The sequence below is a fragment of the Ixodes scapularis genome, unplaced genomic scaffold, assembly GCF_016920785.2.
Source record: "Ixodes scapularis isolate PalLabHiFi unplaced genomic scaffold, ASM1692078v2 PGA_scaffold9__187_contigs__length_104089568, whole genome shotgun sequence".
Classification (NCBI taxonomy): domain Eukaryota; kingdom Metazoa; phylum Arthropoda; class Arachnida; order Ixodida; family Ixodidae; genus Ixodes; species Ixodes scapularis.
The window spans coordinates 45,853,577-45,873,535 of NW_024609884.1; the positions used below are offsets into that span (position 1 = coordinate 45,853,577).

At 41.8% G+C, this 19,959-nt stretch overlaps 1 protein-coding gene across 2 annotated transcripts; it reads right to left on the bottom strand.

Moving 5' to 3' along the window:
• Positions 1–629: 629 nt before the first annotated feature.
• Positions 630–19,886, bottom strand: LOC8043059 (glucose-6-phosphate isomerase). 2 transcript variants are annotated; one of them, XM_029988347.4, is made up of 15 exons: positions 19,627–19,886; positions 9,832–10,063; positions 9,070–9,204; positions 8,866–9,009; positions 8,685–8,756; positions 8,503–8,601; positions 8,371–8,431; positions 7,801–7,880; positions 7,623–7,706; positions 2,865–3,027; positions 2,593–2,669; positions 2,360–2,488; positions 2,092–2,167; positions 1,950–2,016; positions 630–883 (listed from the first exon to the last, which is right to left on the bottom strand). In XM_029988347.4, exons 1-15 carry the CDS (start codon positions 19,764–19,766, stop codon positions 763–765), a joined length of 1,680 nt encoding a protein of 559 aa, XP_029844207.1. In that variant the 5' UTR covers positions 19,767–19,886; the 3' UTR covers positions 630–762. The 2 variants fall into 2 exon arrangements, with proteins under 2 accessions (XP_029844207.1, XP_040360273.1); XM_040504339.2 differs by having other exon boundaries at positions 8,866–9,204; positions 19,627–19,872.
• Positions 19,887–19,959: the final 73 nt, after the last annotated feature.

The window sequence follows — 19,959 nt, forward strand, 5'->3', positions numbered from 1 at the left end:
CGGGGCGTGGCGAGTCCCGAGCATTTTATTCTCGCTCCGCAGCCAATGAGATTGCTGCATTGGCTGATAAGGTTGTCGAAGAATGAATCACAAAGCAAGAAGTGTTAATACAAGAAGCTGTGCCCTGCACTTTTTAAGCTGTCAGTGGGCCCTAGTAGGCCTCCATTGCATGCATGCAGCACTAATCATAGCCAGATGCTCATACTTGTACACTTTTTGGGGCATCCCAGAACTGGAGAAAAATACCTGCACAGAATTATTCTAAGGTGCCTACACATCATAGGTTAATGTTTTTAATGTCTGTTCATTGCCTTCTGAGGGTAACAAATACGATTGTGTGAAATGCGCATGTCAGAACTTGCACTCAGTAAAATTCCCCATAAAATTAATCAAATAAGTGACAAGTTTGCTCCATGGTTTATTTAACTTAGCTTAATGACTCGGGTAACACATTCCAGATTACTAGCAGGTAATGAGTGTTCAGATTGACAAGACATTGCTGTGCTCAAGTCGTCAGATTGGATTAACAGGTTAAGTGGCAGCATTTTAAATGCACCTGCCTTAGCCGTCAATGAAAGTAAAATTAGTGTACTACAGTAAAAGGGCACATTAAACTGACACAGTTGCTCTTCAGATGTTCTACCTTTTATTTGTAAGCTCAATTTACAACATAGAACAGACATGTTACACACCTTAACAAGAAATACTTTTAAGTTACCAGATTCTCCACTCCATTTCTACACTGTCCTTAGCAGAATAAAGCTAGTTGTAAGACTTGATGAAATTGATCAGCCCATTCGTCGAGCCGTCATGAGTGGAAACTTCACTTTTGCCTCGTAGTTCAGGCTGAATCACCTTTGCCAGCTGCTTTCCCAGTTCCACTCTACAAAGAAGAAATGAAAGCAAGTTAAAAACATATTGATGCATAGCTAAATAATGAGACATGCACAGTGCTTACCACACGCTAGAATCGAGGCTCTGGGCGTACTAATTTTAACCTATTCTTTCATTTCATGTTTAGGTTTTGTACTTGTGCCAGACTTTGCCTTCAGATTCACTCAGCAAACATAAGTGTGTTGTGCAGGATGTCATGCATTCAGTTTGTTTATATGAAATGCGTACCTACACTCCAGTTGAGTGTGAATAGCCCCCAACTTCAACCACTTTCCTCTAGGTAGATAAGGTAAATACGGTGCACAGAAAGACAAAGACAGAGAAGAACACACGACAAATGCTAAACTAACCTTTAGGTATTTTGTCTCGAAAGGCTGCAGCAAGCAATAAACGTTGAAGCAAGCAATAACGGTTACAGCAAGCAGTAAAGGCCATTACGGAAACCACAACATTCTCCTGTCGGAATGCGTTCAGGTTTGAAATGGTACAATAGCTTCATTCCATTTACCTGCACTTCCTGCACCGGTGCAGAAAAGTGTAGGGCAGTGTACTTCCGGTATGTGTCTTGAGATACGACGGGACGTACACCGCCCTACACTTTTCTGCACCGGTGCAGGACGTGCAGGTAAACTGAACGAAACTAGTGCTGGTACACAGCGGCCAGTGCTTATAGCACTCTTGTGCTATAGTATGAAACCATATAGTACTGCTCACAGCAACAAGCGGTTTTGCCTCTACCTGGATAGTTTGTTTATTCGTTTGGACCATAAATGGCTTGCGAAAGAAAGATGGCAAGCATTTAAGGCCTTTCAGTGAGTTATCCATACTGCACTATGCCAGTGTCTTACAAGCTGTCTTCACTCTGCACCTCCCCAAGAGACTGTGTCCTACTGATTATAGCCACTTGACAAAAGCTTAAAAGGAAAAAAAAAGTGGAACGAGTCACTTTGCACTTGAAAGTAAAGATAGGAGAGCCAGCACCTGTCCCACTGGTGAGAAACCAACGTTTTAGGTGGACGAGTGACCCAAATATTTGAGTACATCATGTAACTCACCCCCACTGGTCATATGAGTTGATGTCCCATATGATTCCCTGGGTAAAGATCTTGTGCTCATACATTGCTGCAAAGATAAATTTTTAAGTGGTTGTCTTTTTCAACTAAAGTACCCTTCAATGGTAACCAGACTAATACTTACCAATCAGCATACCAAGGCTGTATGGTGTCATCTTGTCCACCATCAAAGAATTGGTAGGCTTGTTACCTTCAAACACCTTGAAAGTAAAATCACAGGTTATAACCACCTCTTTCACTCGAGAATTCTATCTCGCATGCTCTCACGTATGAAGAAAAGATAGTATTTATTACAGGGTAACAGCAATCCTCCAGCTTATTTATAATATCAGGAACCTTTGATACCTGTTCAGTAACAAGACCAGACAGGTAAGGAATTGTAAAATAAATACCTTGTGTGGCAGAATCTTTTGAAGAACCTCCCCAGTCATCCCAGCCTTCTTCAGTTCAGCCTCTGCCTCCTCTTTGGTTTTTCCTTTCATGAGTGCTTCAGTTTGTGCCAAGAAGTTGGCCAGCAAAATCTACAACCGCAGCACACATAACACCGTCATATATGTGCCATTGCAAAAATGACAAGCTTTTCAAGGCAAGCAAGTAAGCAAACAGTAGTGTTAAGTGTTCTTGCCTCATGGTGGATCCCATGACTTATTGGGTTGTGAGTCTTCACAGGGGCAATGAAGTCGCAAGGAATCAATCGAGTACCTGAATGCAGAGGCGGGAAAGAACATAAAATACGGAGTCCTCTCGAGGTTATTTCAAAATTGTTTTCTTCGCAACAGCAATTCTGCATGTGTGGTTGATACCATACTGGTAGCTTCATGGTGATTAATAAAAACTAGCAATAAAAGTTAACATAGAAGCATAGCATTGGTGTGTTCCAAATACTGGTTTCCTTACCCTGGTGGATGAGTTGGTAGAAGGCATGCTGCCCATTGGTGCCGGGCTCACCCCAGACAATGGGACCAGTCGTATAGGCCACGCGTTGACCACTCCGGGTAACATATTTGCCATTAGACTCCATGTCACCCTGCTGGAAGTAGGCAGCAAACCTGTGCAGATACTGAAAAGGCCAACCAAGGGGGAAGTTAAGTTTGGCCCCCTTTGCTACGAGATTGGGTCAGACTCCAGTGTGCTCTGCAGGCGGACCTCTCAAAGTCAGGTCGAAATCAAGTTACAAGTCAAAGGCTAGCATATGAGGTGTGGCCATAAAATAATGAGACTGGTGGTAAAAGTGTGGCTTTGTTATCTCGTGGCAAGAGCGGTGGAGGAGGTAACAGAGAAAATGGTGGCGCTGCTCAAGGGGTTGACATATGATGACCTGTAGCATTGTTTTCCAAAATTCATATGCAACGACACATACTGTATGCTGAAGGGGATAACAGTGAAGTTGCAAGATCATAATAATAACTGACACTTGCCACCAGTCTTGTTAAGAGACAAACCTCATACAGCTACCAAACTTTCATAAGAATACTCAGAATGGGGAGCATGCTGGTAAGGAAGTTTCTTTTTTAAACTGGTATGCATTGCCCCAGGGGTAATTGGGGGTGCATCAGTTATTTTTGGAAATGGTGGCGAATATTCAATAAAGTCAAGTGGACACAGAGTAGTTGTTTTACTCTTGCTGACAAACTATTTAGCATGATCAACTTATAAGGCACTTGTTTGTATCTGTCTTATAGCCGCCATTACTTCACTCGGAGAAATGACCGGATGACATCTCGAAAGACGATGGCATGTTTTCGCATGACGACGATACGCCGTTTTCTTTTTTGCTTGAGGTTGGTGAACTCTTATGCTAGACATCAGAAGTTCTGTAGTATAGTACTGAGAAAGTCATGGACGCGAGCGCGTGGACCTTTAAAAGAGCTGAATTTTATTGAGCGCCAAGAAGGTACAGCCCAGATCAACGCTGTCATTCCTGTACCTTTCTCAGTGCTTTACACAACATATGGAGTGCAGTTACTGCCTTCTGAGGACAACAAAATAGATGACTTCTCTTGAAGCGCGTTCCTGTGAGCACCTGGCAGCTCGGAGATTTTTCACCGATTTGGTGACAAGACAAATCCACACACTAACAGAGAAAAGATTGGGCAGTGGATGCCGAAAACAACAGAGCAATCTCAGCTTTCCCAAAGGGCACTTTTTCATGCCCTTTGGCAACCACCGTCTATAGGGAGCCACCTTATTCCCTGCTACTATGGCAAAAAAAATGCACGGAATTTGGAGAATATATTTTGAAGTAAGAAATTGTATGGGTGTCCCCCCAAAAAAAAAATTTAGTGTTTTTTTTTTAACTGCAAAAACAAAATATGCATCATTGAATGCTCATTCTCCGCTCATTTGTAACACTGGAGGTTCGAACTAAGTGCCAAAGTTTTATCACAAACTGATATATTATTTAAAAGTTGTAAGTGATTTTCTGAAAATTGCAATAGGAAAATCGGGCCCATTTTTGCCTGTTTTCAATTTCTGGTGCCATAGAGTTCCATGTAATCGAGTAATGTAATGTCAACTGCCATTTTCCCATTCAAACTTTTAAAAAAATCCCACAACTTTTTAACAAGATAACGGTTAGTGCTAAAATTTTGGCATCTAGTTTGGACTTCTAGTGCTACATTTGAGTGGAGAATGAGCGTTCGGAGGTAGTTTATTTCTGAAGTGAAAAGAAAGAACCATGTAAAGTTTTTAGTGGACACCCTGTACTTTGCTTGGAAAGTACCATAAAAGATACTTGTAAAGTACAAGTACACGCTCAAAGAATGTATTTCAAGTAAAGTACAAGTTTTCTTAATCTACTTAAAGTAGTACTGTAAGTAGAATGGACTTAAAAGTACTTCCCAACACCATTTAGGGGCATTTTGTCCAGAAGGATTCACGACAAACTTGAACATTTTGCTGATTGTCAAAAGTCGTGACTTTGATAACATATGCTTTACCCACAATTAATGTAATTTTGCATAGATTTCTCAGACTAGCTAGAATGTTTTAAAGGGATACTACAACGAAATTTCGGCGCTCATTTTTTGGTCTATATGTGTTCAAAAAAGCAGCATCACATCGAACAAACCAATATCTTGTTAGAAAAGTCACGAAAAGGAATTTTAAAACGAACTAAACGATTAGCAAAGAGCACCTGGTGGATGTCGCTAACGCCTCGCTTGTAATGCCCGTCTAGGAACCTTGACAGCTAGTGACGGAGGTTGTCTCGCCTCCGGCCACGACGAGAGAAGAGAGGAGGAACTCCCCTCTTCCCGAGAATGCCTTTTGTGTGTCGCAGAAGTCGCTATTGTCCCCCTAAAAGATTACAGAAGATTAACCCGTCACTCAAAATTCGTACAAAAGCAGCCGCTTCGGTGGCTGGAACGACTAGGCCATCCTCTCGACGTCAGCCTCGCCGTAGCTTTGCTCGTCCTGAGACGACCTACGTCACGATTGCGTTGGATGTCACGAGGTCTCCGCTGGGCCTTCTCCAAGCGCTTGCCAGAGTGGGCCGTTTATAACGAAAAATACAGCCAACAGGCTCAAGATACAAACGTGCGATTGTCATTAATGGATATTGTGGATCATATTCAACCTATTTTTGAACACGACGGGAATATTTCAAATTTCATTGAAGTATCCCTTTAATTGATTTTACACCATTTTTTAAAATTTTATTACTAGTTAATTAAAAATGCTGCGATTGGCAGCAGTGATGATAATTTGCCAAGTTTGGATTGTCATAGTTGTTTGCACATTGAAAGTTAGATCATAAGTAACAAATGATATTAGACAAAAACTATGTATTAAAATATTATAACTCTGTTATTAATACAAATTATGGTAATCTAGGCCCCCAATAAACGACACAATCACAAAAATATGCCATTTAACTATAGAAGCCTTCACAGAAAGGTCTCATTTTGTTTTCTTTTTAGCATATGAAAAACTGACATTGTTATCAAGACAGACAAACACTAGATGCAACATAAAACCGTACGAGTCCCTCGTTTAAAAAAGCACACATCTGTTGTCTAGCTCGGATTTCATTTTTGGGTTTTTATGGACATATTCTAAACTCGTCACTTGTAGCAATATGTTGTAAAATTTGGATAGATTCTGTTGTTCTTGTGCTGGAAATAATGCTAACTAAATTCCCAAAAACCCATTAAAGGGCCTGCAGTTTATTATTTCACGTGACAATTATCAGAGTGAGGAAAAGCAGCAAAAACACAAATATCAGCGTTGACATTTTCAACTAACACGAACCAAACATTTGAAGTGTCTGGGTCGGACACGTACGTCATAATAAAGTGTCTGCAAACATTTTTTTAGCTTAATAATTACGCCGAGATACATGTTGAGTTAGGTTAGGTTAGGTTAATCCTAAATCCAAAACGGATGTACATTTCGGTCTGTTCCGAATTAAACATGCCTCCTGGTGTAAATATTGAACTAAACAGTTTGTTTTCAGGATAAAGAGGTGACCCATGCGCAACACATCCTAGCTTCCTCGTATAAGCGGGAATAATTTGTGTCGCTTAGTTAAGCCAGCACACTAGACAGGCTCAGCAAATGGCATACCAGCGTGCATCTCAGACCCTCATTACATCCGCCATTTTGGAAAACGAGTGGCGCCACCTATAGACAGTTGGAGTCGCAAATAGATTAGAAAAGCAAAATCACAGCAATTTCTCCACAGCTGGGGAGAAATACCATATTTATTTAAATGTAAGTTGACATGATTTTTGCAGAACTGACTTACAAGAGTGAGAAACAATGAGCAAACCAGGTGCTCCAAAGCAGCATTCCTTATGGACTTTGCTTTCGATTTAGAAGAAATGGGACTTTGTCTACAGTGTAGGGGCGCGACAATGCCACCCCTCCGAGTACTGCTTGAACCACCTTGAATAACTGTCCCAACCACTGTGATTGAAACTGTGTGCCAATGTACTCATATAAAACAACTGTAGTGCGCTGATTGAAACACTTTTGGCTTACGATAACTAGACTCTTGTCTATGAGAAGTTTTTTTAGAAAACGAATAAGAAGTGTTTTGCGCAGGTCCCTACAGGCAGGCGACCTCAAGAACTGTAGCTCTAACTAGTCTGGAAATTCTTCCAATTCAACCCCAGAGCCAAGAGGCCAACACGGTGAGATTAGGGTTTCTTGCTAGAACGAGTTAAAGCACTGGAGGAGGGTGAGGTCGCAGCGACCCCACCGAGCCGCGGTGGCAGAAAGAAACTACCTGGCCGTGTCCTAGCACACCAGCAAGTGGTGAAGCTCTATGCATGCACAGGAGCGACGCACACACATGCGATGCATGATGACAAACCCCAAACTCCAAGAGAAATGACATTAGCCAAACTAAGAGAACTGAGCGCCACACAACAGAAGCGTGCGTGTGTGCTGGAGAAAGAGATGGAAAGATGAATGGGCGACTGCAAAGACCCCAATCTTTTTTTAACCATTTCAAGCCTGTTTAGTCTGAAGTCATGCACAAGGCAAACCAGACAAATGGGAAATTGATACACCTATCCTCATGGAAGTTTAACAGGACCAGCATCCATAAACTTAACAGCCAGGAAAACATATAAACTGAGAATTTATCGGTGAGGCTCTACTATCAGCAGAAACAATACTAAACCTGCGATTGTTTTCTGGAGAGATTACCTGATCATAAGGGAGCAGGGCATGGCTCTCTGCACCGTAGAAGTTATGGTACCAGACACCGAGCAGCGCAAGGATCACGGGGATCTAAAGGAAGCCAGGAAGAAATGGTTGCAAAAACAGCTGCTACTTTGTCAAGGCTAAACTCAGATTTGTGTGAACTACTCCCATGTACACTTACATTAGACTCCAATGGAGCACTTAGGAAGTGTTGGTCCATAAAATGGGCTCCACTTAAAAGTTGCTCAAAATTGTCCATTCCTGGAAATCAAAGGGGATACAGTGAAGGCTGTAATTTGGAAACCAATCTAGTTACTATGCCATGTTCAAATGTCCACATGTTCAAATGTCCACACAGACACCAGCTATGCTTTGTTTTTTTTATTTATCACCACTGTTTCTTAAGATCCACTCCGCTGGCTTGAGAGGGAACGGAGCCAACAGTGCTGGGAAGTTTTATGAACCTGTTCAGAGAGCCTATAAGCAAGTTTGAAACACTAAGTCAATGAGTGCCCTGCATTTTAAGTTTTAAAATATTTTCTAGTCTGAAAATTTTCAGTTCTAGTTTCAGACTCGTGGTTAAAAAAGCATTCATCCCATCCCCAGCACGACTGATTTGACACTTCCCTCTCGCAACACTGATCAAAATTTGGCAACTGCTGATCAAGTTTATGCATGGTAAGGCTAGACAGAAAGGACTTAGCGTTAGGATTGCACACAAAGAAATGAGTACACATTTTAATAGTCTTACCAACATAGAGAGCAATGGAAAGTCCAATAGCAGACCAGAGAGAATACCTTCCTCCAACCCACTGAAAAATTTCATAAAAGAATTTACATGTCAGAATAACTTGCCACATCCAACTCAAAGGATTAAACTTACATCCCAAAACTCGAACATGTTGTTTTCATCAATGCCGAAGTCCTTCACCTTAGGAGCATTTGTGGAAAGGGCAACAAAGTGCTTAGCCACATCAGAAGGCTGAAAGCAAAGGTTACAAATCTGATGACAAACCACAAAACACGCATTTTAGCTTGAACCACAAAAAGAATGAAGGAACCTACATTGGGTGTGTGATTCATGAGCCACTCCTTTGCAGACTGAGCATTGGTGATGGTCTCTTGGGTGGTGAAAGTCTAGGATTAAAAAGGGAACATCCTTCCAGTAAATAAATTAAATCTGCATGTCACTAAGCTACAGCTAACTAAAAATGGCACCGATGTCATTATACTTATGAGAACTCGCCTTGGAAGCAATGATGAAGAGTGTCGTCTCAGCACTAAGCTTCTTCAGGGTCTTGGCCAAGTGTGTCCCATCAATGTTGGAAACAAAGTGCACATTTGGACCCTTCTGGAAGGGCTGCAAAGCCTCCGTCACCATCAAGGGGCCCTGGCAAAAAAAATGTGGCATCAGTAAATAGGTAGGGTTTCGGAGGAATAAGATACTCACAAGATCAGATCCTCCAATGCCGATGTTGACCACATCCGTGATTGATTTGCCAGTATAGCCTTTCCAAACACCGTTCCTCACAGAGTCTGAAAACTCTCTCATATGCTTCAGCACGGCGTTGACGCTGGGCATCACCTAGAAGCAGATAAACCGAGCATTGTTACAACATCTATGTGCACCTCTATCTGTTTTAATGCAAAAGCATCAACTTTCTCATGGAGCGGAGCTGGCGGCATCTGTAACCGCGAAAAACGGCACCTAAATTGGCTGCGACACGTTGTATCAGATGCTTTGTCACGGGAGCCAGCGCGGCCGCTTGAGTGCAAAGCAAACGTGCCTCAGAAATAAAACACAAAGAAAAGCATAAGAACGCAGATGGTTTGTCACTGAAGCCGATGGGTGCGCTCAAGGCCAAAGCAGATGCACTTCAGAAATAAAACACAAAGAAAAGCACAGCAACACAATGCTTCGTCACGGAAGACGTCGTGAAGCCATCAAGGTTTGCCGCGCCTGCACAGTGGGGAAGCATGATGTCACCGCCGCAGCGCCGCATGCGATAGGAATATGTAGCGCGCTGCTTGTAGATATGCATTGCGTGTAGGAATGCTTTCACATTTCTACACGTAAGCTGTCTTAAGTGTCTTTGCCGAATTTTTGTTTGGAATGTTCTTCGAAACTAAAAGAACATTTGCCAGTGAGCTATTAAACGACACAGCAGTAGCAGCCGATACAATTATATCCCCAACAAGGTAATGAACTCACATCCTTTCCTTCCACCATGATCGGGTTATTGCTGCGATTGCGCAGCGCAATGTGCAGCACGGCTCTTCCTTCGGTGAAGTTGATCTTTTCACCTTGGAACATGGCATCACGAGCCGGCTCCACTTTGCGAGACCTGGCTAGGTCAAACAATCTTGTCATTACATCGTGGTTGATCAGATTCTTGGAGTAATCCACCAGGAGCACCCCATCAACCGGAGTCTTCAACCGGACACTAGAAGAAATTGGGAAAGAAAACGGGATGTGAACAGCAGCCACAGGTATATGTATGTTGAGAAAAAGGGGACTTAGTCAAGAATCTGCATAACTAGAAGAAAGAAGAGGCTCGAAAGGTGTTGAGCCACAATACACTGTTCCATGGAACATTGTCCAAATCGTTTCACTGTAAACTATGCATCACACAGAACAAAGGTTGATGTTTTATTGATATCTGCTGATCTAATTAATTAATCGTGAATGGTACTATTTATTCAGGGAAATTAACATTCACAATAATTGAATTATTTTTCAGTAATCGACTTTGTAGTTACAGTCAGACCCGCCTATATCGAACCCGCAAAAAAAACAGGGATTAGTTCGACATATCGTGTAATTTGATATAACAGTTTTAATGGATTTGAATCAAAAATCCACTTTCTGCTGACATTTTACACAATGAAATAGTCATGCATCTCCTGCTGCTTTCTCTTCATTGCATCCGCGATAACGATTTTTTTTACGCTATCGACGGACTCCCAAATGCTGAGGCCGCTGTCTTCTATATTCGCGCATTAGCACCGAACTATGCCGAGAGCACGGAGCACGTCCGAGCAGGAGCACCTTCTCTCCTGCAGAGCGCCGTTCTGCTCTGCAAGATGGCTTTCCCCTGAGACACGCGGCTGCGCTGGGAGAAAGCCAGCTAGCAAAGCAAGCTGATCTTTTTCTTTTTTTCCAAACGGTTGACGCAATTGCCCTGAAAAAAAAAAAAAAAAAAAAATTAGCGTGCTTTGCAAGCTGGCTTTCCCCCAATGCGGCCGCCTGCGTTGGGGGAAAGCCAGCTTGCAGAGCGCAGCGGCTGCTATTTTTGGCCCATGTAACCGTAGTTTTTGCTATATATTATCATTAACATTACTGTGCACAAAAATTGTTCGATATAAGGGATAATTATATGTAAACGGGTTCGATATAGTCGGATTTGACTTATTAAGCTTAAAGATATGGTTTCAGTTGGAAAATTGTCGGGCATCATGGAAAATCACCAGCAACTAGAGTACACCACCATGCATTCTTCGCAGCACCGAAGTGAACCCAAGAATCAAAGCTTATTCTTGCAATGCCATTTGAACAGCACAGAATATAATTTTGCCGGCTCGCACCACACTTCCTTCTCTCTTAGGAAGGAGGCGAGGCAACAGTTAAGCACCTTGGCCACAAAGAACAGGTTGCTGGTGCAGAGATACATCCTTATAGAAACCGAAAATTGAATCTTTCGCCCAAATTTAGTGTTTCTTTACAGTGCTCCCAGCCTCATAGTTGTGTAAAGTGGGCCGATTTATTGGCTTTCGATGATACCCAAAAATATTCGGTAAAACCAAACCTTTAAAATGACTCATTAAAAAGTTAATTACTCAAAAGTAGTTAATAACCTAAGTATACTGAACAATATGAATTTTTTCTGTGCAATGCATACTTTTTGCAGAAACGATTTGGACGGCATTACTAAATTTTCGGGAGATTACCACGTAAGGCCAACAGATATTTTTCAAAGTGGTTTCTCAGCATATTGCCATTTACCACAGAGACGCCCACAGGTGGTGGACGCGTATAAAAATGGATGCTACCAGCTCCCACCAATCAGCAACATAACCAGGCCCGCACAGGAACAGAGGAGGCAATATTAATGACAAATAATCATTGTTTGAATTTTTTTTTTTTCGAAAATCACCAAGATGGAAAGATTTGTGAATCCATCACTTCTATAAATATTTAGATATATAAATTTAATACCTAGAATAATTAGCAGGGTCTAAACCAAAGAGATTTGCTAAAGGAACAGATTTTCATTTCGCAATCCGAGGGGCTACAATGAAAAGCTCCCACGCAGAGCTTGTCTAGTTTTCCTCACTTTCTATGACAACAGCTAGCCTATGATAGTTTAAAACACTTCTCAGCATGGTTTTCATAACTTTGGTGAATGTAAACTCTTAGCAGTAAACAACAACAACCAACTGCTCTCTACCCTTAGGCATGCTAGTGCTTGGTTCAATGCTATAGTCGGTGACAGGTTAAGAGTAAAGTGGAAGCCCCTCCCACCTCTTTCCACTTTAGCAGAGCAAACGCTGGAGAGGAGTGTTTGCTCTGCTAAAGTGGAAAGAGGTGGGAGGGGCTTCCACGCTACCCTTAACCTGCCACTGACAACAGTGGTATCAGTATCGACACGCCACCGCTCAGTTGTCAATCAGTGGCTGCAGGGTGGGGCAAAAGTCTCGTTTGCCGGCCCTCTTGCCATCAAACAGTGAACCTGTTCTGCTGCGATTACTGCTAGAACTGCGACTACCGCTAGAATACACAAGGCGGTGGAATTGGGACGAGTCCAAGCGGTTTCCAAATGAGTGCAGCTTTCGTAACATTTTTCTTTTGTATATCTAGATGGTTGATCTCGCTGTTTTCGTTTTACCCACTAACACTCCTGTAAAGGCTGACAGTGTCACTAAATAAAAGAAGCAAACATAGTCACCTGTGGCATTCAAAATATTTCGTTAGAATGATTATAAAGAAAGAGTTAAAGTTCTGTTCTTTTGTTATGAAATCGTTACAGGGCAATTTTGTACAGAAACAAATTCAACGAGAAAAAAACAAAAAACTTCCCTTTCGCTAGATGAAGGTAAAAGAAGCGTAGTGTCTAGAGTGCCGTCCAACGGCACCCTTGCAGAGCGTTAAAGTGCCGTCCGAAAGGAAGTCTGCCGACGCGTGTATCACTGGGGAACATGTTAACTAGGGATGCCGTGAACTTTTTTCGAACTAAAGTTACGATGATCGAATCAAGCGGTTCGAAAGATATCAATATTTCGAATTTTCTATATTGTAAAATTTGACAGAGGTCGAATTTTCGAACTTGTTAAGCTAAGAAGTTCGATGCTTTTCGAACCGTCAAACTTGTTACGTTGAAAAATTCGATCCTTTTCGAACTTATCACGCTGCAAAATTCAATGCTTGTCTAACTTTGGAACTTGCCTGACCAAAAAAATCTATGATTTTTGACCTTTCGAATTTCTTGCACTACAAGTTCGAAGCTTTTCGAACTTTCGAATTTCCTATGCTAAGGAATTCGATAATTTTCGAACTTATTTATCAATAGAATTCTAAAAGTTTCGAACTTTCAAATCCTGAAAAATCAGAAGGTCGACGAACTTCAAACTTTTACCCTAAAAGTTTGAAGTTCGTCGACCTTCGAAAGACCGGCGGACGGTTTCATTTGAATTCAAGTAGTGAGGTACATTCATATTTTTTTTCTATAACTTTTACATGCGGTGCTGCATTCTTTACGAAAGACAATGCCGTTTATTTTAATGTTCTGGCATGCTTAGTTTTAAAGAAATAAATTTCTGAAGGGGCGAGGAGGGACGACGGGTTTTTGACGATTATCGTTTGTGCCAGATTTGAAGCGCACTGTAGCCGAAGCTATTTATGGTAGAGATGCTAAACTTTTTAAGAAGGATCTATGTATAGCCTAGGTAAGTGTCGTCTTAAGATGTGATTATTGTTATTCAAGGTGAGTTTCAAAGAAATGTCCAAACATGTATCTACATGCAATTATGCCCTAAAGTTGGTATTTATTTTCCTCTAAGTTGTTTAAGGTATCGCATTAAAATTAACACCACAGACAGTACATATCATTGCCATCTGCAGAATACAAAATAATGTATTTATTGTTTTTTTTCACGTTAAGGAATAAATTAACTCATGGGAGAAGATTTCTAATATTGTTCAAGTTCAGCACGTCATTAAAAAAAAAACTTTTTTTTTTTTTTCGCTTCACGTTCCTGGGACGTGTTTCTTTTAGCCTGTACACATTTTGGTAGGAGAAACTTGTTTCGAAGTTCTGAACCTCTGAATATGCAAGAGTACAACACTTCCGGCGAATTCTTGATAGTTTTGTTTCCTCCAGCTTCTTATCCCCGCATTTATTAATATGTTTTTTTTTCTTCTTTTTTTTTACCATCGGCAGTTATTTAGGTCGTAAAGACATAGCTTTGAACTTCCAAACCACAAAGCATGTGACGAGTAGTGCCTTCTGACAACGAGTTTCTAACAATGACCATCTACGCAATCTTTTATGCAGTGAAGAGCGAGAGAGGGTAAAAGAGAAAAAAATGCCCTCCCCCTCTCACCCCGGACATCGTCTGCTCCGCCGAGTGGGCTGCAGCTAGCGTCCGGCTGGCGTGCAAACTCTGTTTAAAATCGCGTTATTTTGGAACTCTCAAGCGCAGATGCGCAGATTTTGGTATGCCAGTTATCGTGTAATACTGTGCTAGATAAAACGACTCACAGGGTCCAATTGTGCTGTTACCTGTGTGCAAATAAAAAAAAAAGAATAGGGAAAACTGTGTCTGATTGGCCGGTCTCTTTGGCGAAAAGTAAATCCGGTTGCTGTACCTTTTTTACTATACAAAGATTGTACTGGTGTAGGCCTTTAGTGACCATGAGTGGAAGTCTGAAATAATAAATAAAACGTGCTCTCCTGCCGCAATACACGCAGTAGTTGAGGGTAGTACTGCCGGCTGACTCAACTGCTATTTCAGTAGCAGAAAAAGGATATGCTAGTTGATAATTTAGCGAAATAGAACAGAGAGCTATAGGCTGATTTTGGTGTAGCCACAACTATTCTAAGAACGCGAACAACTTCACAACGGCAGCCACGAGCACGAGTTCCGTACTGCCCGCCGATACAGCCCAAAGATGGAGAACGGCAACCTCCCAATTTGTCGTCTGCTAGCGGAGTCGGGCGCGTGCCCTCTCTCTCGTTTTAGCCTGCCGAACCCGCTTAACTTCCCAGATGTGTGGAGAGGGCGCTGCAGTCAAACAAAATGGTGCCGCCCAGAGAGCGCTAAATGAAATGGTCTATACATATGCATAAATATTTTGATTAAAATAAGCTCGACCACTCTAATAATAATTAAAATTTGATTAAAATAAGCTCGACCACTTTAACAGTTCAAAATATCTGGAAGGGGGGGAAGGGGGGCTGAAGCCCCCCTCCCCTCTTCCCCCCGTTTTTCCTCTTCCGATGCCACTTGTATGGTAGAACGCTCCTCGACCCCGAGTTGTGTCGGCTTCTGTGCTTTTTGCGAGGCGATTCCTCCATCCCAGAAAATAAACCTCCAGGACAATTACAAACTTAACTTACTATATGCCAGCATCACTTGGGCGGCGTTCGATCGGATTACTACCAGCGTGCAAGGGGTGGGGAGGTAGTTTGCCAGGTCGCTTCAAGGTTTCTCTGAGCCTCAACCTCCTGCCCGCTCCTGGCCATTTTGAACTGAATGAGTATCGTAAAACAGTGTGTTTGTGTGATCCCTACCGCGTGAAGCACGTTAAAGACCCCCCCCCCCCCCCCCCCCCCCCTGGCTGGCGGTCACAATTACTGATCTATGGTCACACGTCCTCTGCACTGGCAAATATTCCAGCACATCCGGGACGCTCGTTTCGCAGAGTCTAGATAACAGACCCTAACTTTTCTAAACTTGATTTCGTGAAAATCAGCGAGTCGTGAAAACGTTATTTGAAACAGAAACTCTGGAGGAACTTGAAAACCGGACCTCGAACTTTGAAAACTTGGACTTTAAAGAAATTCAAAACCTTCAAAGTTTTTTTTTTTTTTTTTTTACGAATTTAGCGTTAAAAGAAAATTCGAAACCTTCGAATTTTATGCAGAAAGAAATTTGAAATCTTCGGAATTGTTCAAACTTCATGACTATAAAAATTTGAAGCGCTCGAAGTTTTCTAACTTTATTTCCAAAGAATTTCAAAATCTTCAAACTTTTCGAACTTCAGATCCAAAGAAATTCAAATTTTTCGAATATCTCGAATTTCAAGTTAGGAAAGTTCGAAATCTTCGAATTTATCAAACCTCAAGCAAAAACATATTGGAAATACTCGAACCCGAAATTTTAGAAACCGTGAAAGCTTCAAACTTTTTGAATTCGAAACTCCACTGTGATCGAAAGTTGCGAATTTTTACGAATTCGACCCTCGGAAGGTACGAAAATATCGAAAGTTTTTCGAAATCGAACCTCACTTCGCTTAGCAAATATCGAAACCTTTCGAAATCGAACCTAGGGTGGTTCGCGACTCCCTAGTGTTAAATAGGGATGCCGCGAACTTTTTTCGAATCGAAGTTTCGATGATCGAATCAAGCGGTTCGAAAGGTTCGAAAGATTTCTTTCGATTTTTCGAATTGTCTATATCGTAAAATTCGATGGAGGTCGAATTTTCGAACTTGTTAAGCTAAGAAGTTCGACGCTTTTCGAACCGTCGAACTTATTACGCTAAAAAATTCGATATTTTTCGAACTTTCGAATTTATTGCGCTGCAAGGTTCGATGCTTGTCGAACTTTCGAACTTGACTGACCAAAAAATTCGATGAATTTCGAACTTTCGAACTTACTTATCAAGAGAAATCGAAAAGTTTCGAACTTTCGAATTCTGAAAAGTCAGAAGTTCGACGAACTTCGACCTTTTAGGGTAAAAGTTCGACGTTCGTCGAACTTCGAAAGACCGGCGAACGGTTTCATTTGATTTCAAGTAGTGGGGTACATTCGTAATTTTTTTTTTCTCGAACTTTTACACGCGGTGCTGCGATCCTTACGAAAGACAATGTCGTTTATTTCAATGTTCTGGCATGCTTAGGTTTAAAGAAATAAATCCCCGAAGGGGCGAGGAAGGACGACGGGTTTTTGACGATTATCGTTTGTGCCAGATTTGAAGCACGCTGCAGCCGGAGCTATTCATGGTAGATAAGTTATACTTTTTTAAGAATGATCTATGTATAGCCTAGGTAAGTGCCATCTTAAGATGTGATTATTGTTATTCAACGTGAGTTTCGAAGACATGTCCAAACATGTATCTGCATGCAATTATGACCTAAACTTGATATTTACTTTCGTCTAAGTTGTTTGAGGTATCGCATTTAAATTAACACCACAGACAGTACATATCATTGCCATCTGCAGAATACAAAATAATATATTTATTGTTTTTTCACGTTAAGGAATAAATTAACTCATGGGAGAAGATTTCTAGTAGTGTTCAAGTTCAGCACGTCATTAAAAGAAAACTTTTTTTTTTTTTCGCTTCACGTTCCTGGGACGTGTTTCTTTTAGCCTGTACACATTTTGGTAAAAGAAACTTGTTTCGAAGTTCTGAACCTCTGAATATGCAAGAATAGAACACTTCCGACGAATTCTTGATAGTTTTTTTTTCTCCTGCTTTTTATTCCCGCATTTATTCTTTTTTTTTTTTTTTTCTTTTGTTACTATCGGCACAGGTGTTTAGGTCGAAAAGACAGCTTTGAACTTCCGAACCACTAAGCATGTGACGAGCAGTGCCTTCTGACAACGAGTTTCTAACAATGACCATCTACGCAACCTTTTATGCAGTGAAGAGCGACATTAGCTATACATATGCATAAATAATTTCAGATTAAAATAAGCTCGACCACGCCCTCTTTCCCCGTATTGTTTTCTTTAACAGTCCGAAATACCTGCAAGGGAAAGAAGGAGGCTGAAGCCCCCCCCCCCCCCCGCTACCCTCTTTCCCCCCGTTTTTCCTCTTCCGACTCCACTTGTATGGTAGAACGCTCCTCGACCTCGAGTTGTGTCGGCTTTTGTGCTTTTTGCGAGGCGATTCCTCCGTCCCAGAAAATAAACCTCCAGGACAATTAGAAACTTCACCGGATCGGATTACTACCAGCGTGCAAGGGGTGGCGAGCTAGTTTGCCAGGTCGCTTCAAGGTTTTTCTGAGCCTCAACCTCCTGTTCGCCCCTGGCCGTTTCGAACTGGAAGAGTCTCGTAAAACAGTGTGTTCGTGTAATCACAACTGCGTGATGCAGGTTAAAGACCCCCTCCCCTCCCCCCCGGGGCTGGCGGTCACAATTCTGCACTGGCAAATATTCCAGCTCATCCGGGACACTCGTCGTCTCATTTAATTGCCTGACCAACTTCGCAGAATCTAGATATCACACCCTAACTTTTCTAAACTTGATTTTGTGAAAACCAGTGAGTCGTGAAAACGTTATTTGAAACTGAAAGTGTGGGAAAACTTGAAAATCGGACTTCGAACTTTGAAAACTTGGATTAGAAAAAAATTCAAAATCTTCGAAGTTTTTTTTGTTTAATTTAGCGTTAAAAGAGAATCGAAACCTTCGAACTTTTCGAACTTTATGCAAAAAGAAATTCGAAATCTTCGAATTGTTCGAACTTCATGTCTATAAAAATTCGAAGCGTTCGAAGTTTTCGAATTTTTTTTACAAAGAATTTCGAAATCTTCGAATTTATCGAACCTGAAGTAAAAAAATATTCGAAATATTCGAATTCGAAATTTTAGAAACCGTGAAAGCTTCGAACTTTTCGAAATCGAAACTCCGCTGTGGACAAAAGTTGCGAATTTTTCGAAATCGAACCTCGGTCGGTACGAAAATATCGAAATTTTTCGAAATCGAACCTCAGTTCGCTTCGCAAATATCGAAACCTTTCGAAATCGAACCTAGGGTGGTTCGCGACATCCCTAGTGTTAACCCGTCCCCCCGCTTCGCGGCGACAGTGTACGGCTGCTAATTACAAAACTATTAACCCACTTGGCCCCGTCGTACACGTTGGTTCGCGACGTCCAGCCGACAACCCGAGCCCCGCTGTCCCCCATTGCATCTCCGGAAAGGGAATCCCATACCACTTAATTCTGCAAGTTTCGTCAACATTTTTTTTTTTGTCATAAGTGTAAAAAAGATGTAAATATCGCCAAATGTTCGACAAAAAAAATAAATAAATAACACGATCGAACCTGGGTCCACTGCATATGAAGCGGACACTACAGCTTCAAAATTCTCATTTTGAGACTTTCTAACGGCATTTGAAGGCGCGAGTGGAGTGACGGCACTTGAACTATATTTGAACGGTCTGCAAGAGTGCTGTCGGACGGCACTGTACCACTGTACTCTAGACACTACGGAAAACAAACGGTCTTCGGAGCATACAATAAGAATTTGCTTTCGCGCTTCCCAGAGCACCTTTGTTGCTTTTACGCTCGTATCCCAAGATCTAGGAAAGCGAACACGCTTTCCTTGGCCAGAAGACAAGAGGTGAAAGGAACATAAAATACAGTAATCACAGCAGCCGTGCGGGGTTTTTTCTACCGGATATTTAATGTCCCTGCAGAACTTTCCTGCTCAAGGCATCCTGTTCCGGATTGCAAGATAAAGTGAGGTGCGGTTCCGATTTAATTCGGAAAAGCTGTGCAAGTGAGCTGTCTAGTGACTGATTGGATCCAATATCTGTGGCAAAGGTTTGCTGTTTGCGCTTCTAGAAACATTGATACCAGTTGGCATAACAGTGAAGGTCAAACAAGGGCAAGATGCCGAACTTTCAATTCAAGAAAAATTCAAAAGGACAAACAAATTACACCGATAACTGCAGGCAAGGTGCACAGTGGCAAATGAAACGAACATGAGCGTTTTGGCGCACAAGGTTCGGACACAGAAGGAAGCGGATCAAAACAAACGAGCGAAATGGTTGAAGACTCACCTGTATCTCCTGAAACGTTCTGGGTCCTCCTTGAAAAGAGCAGGCATGTTAAGGGTCTTGCCTTTTGCATTGTAGTATTCCTGCAGTTTTTTATACGAAGGGTCATCCAAGAGAAAATGATTTTGAACGAATGCAGCCATCACAACTAATTCCCAGCGGAGCGAGAACTTGCAACCGTCTGGAACCGTCGCCGTCACCGCAGTCTCCCGTCTCCCTTAAGCCAAGTCCCACGCATCACCGTGAGGTGCTATCAAGCTGTCAAAATTATTGTCGTTCTCTTAGTTCACTGTTCACCGCTGCGTGCGCTGCTATACAGACGTCAATTGTTTTAAA

What these genes read in the sequence shown, in the direction of transcription:
- LOC8043059 (XM_040504339.2), bottom strand. Translation starts at nt 19,766, where the DNA reads ATGGCTGCATTCGTTCAAAATCATTTTCTCTTGGATGACCCTTCGTAT. An exon ending in ACATGTTCGAGTTTTGGGAT is followed by an intron (nt 8,432 to 8,502) that starts GTAAGTTTAATC and finishes GAAATTTTTCAG; the next exon opens with TGGGTTGGAGGAAGGTATTC. An exon ending in GTGCTCCATTGGAGTCTAAT is followed by an intron (nt 7,707 to 7,800) that starts GTAAGTGTACAT and finishes GGCTTCCTTTAG; the next exon opens with ATCCCCGTGATCCTTGCGCT.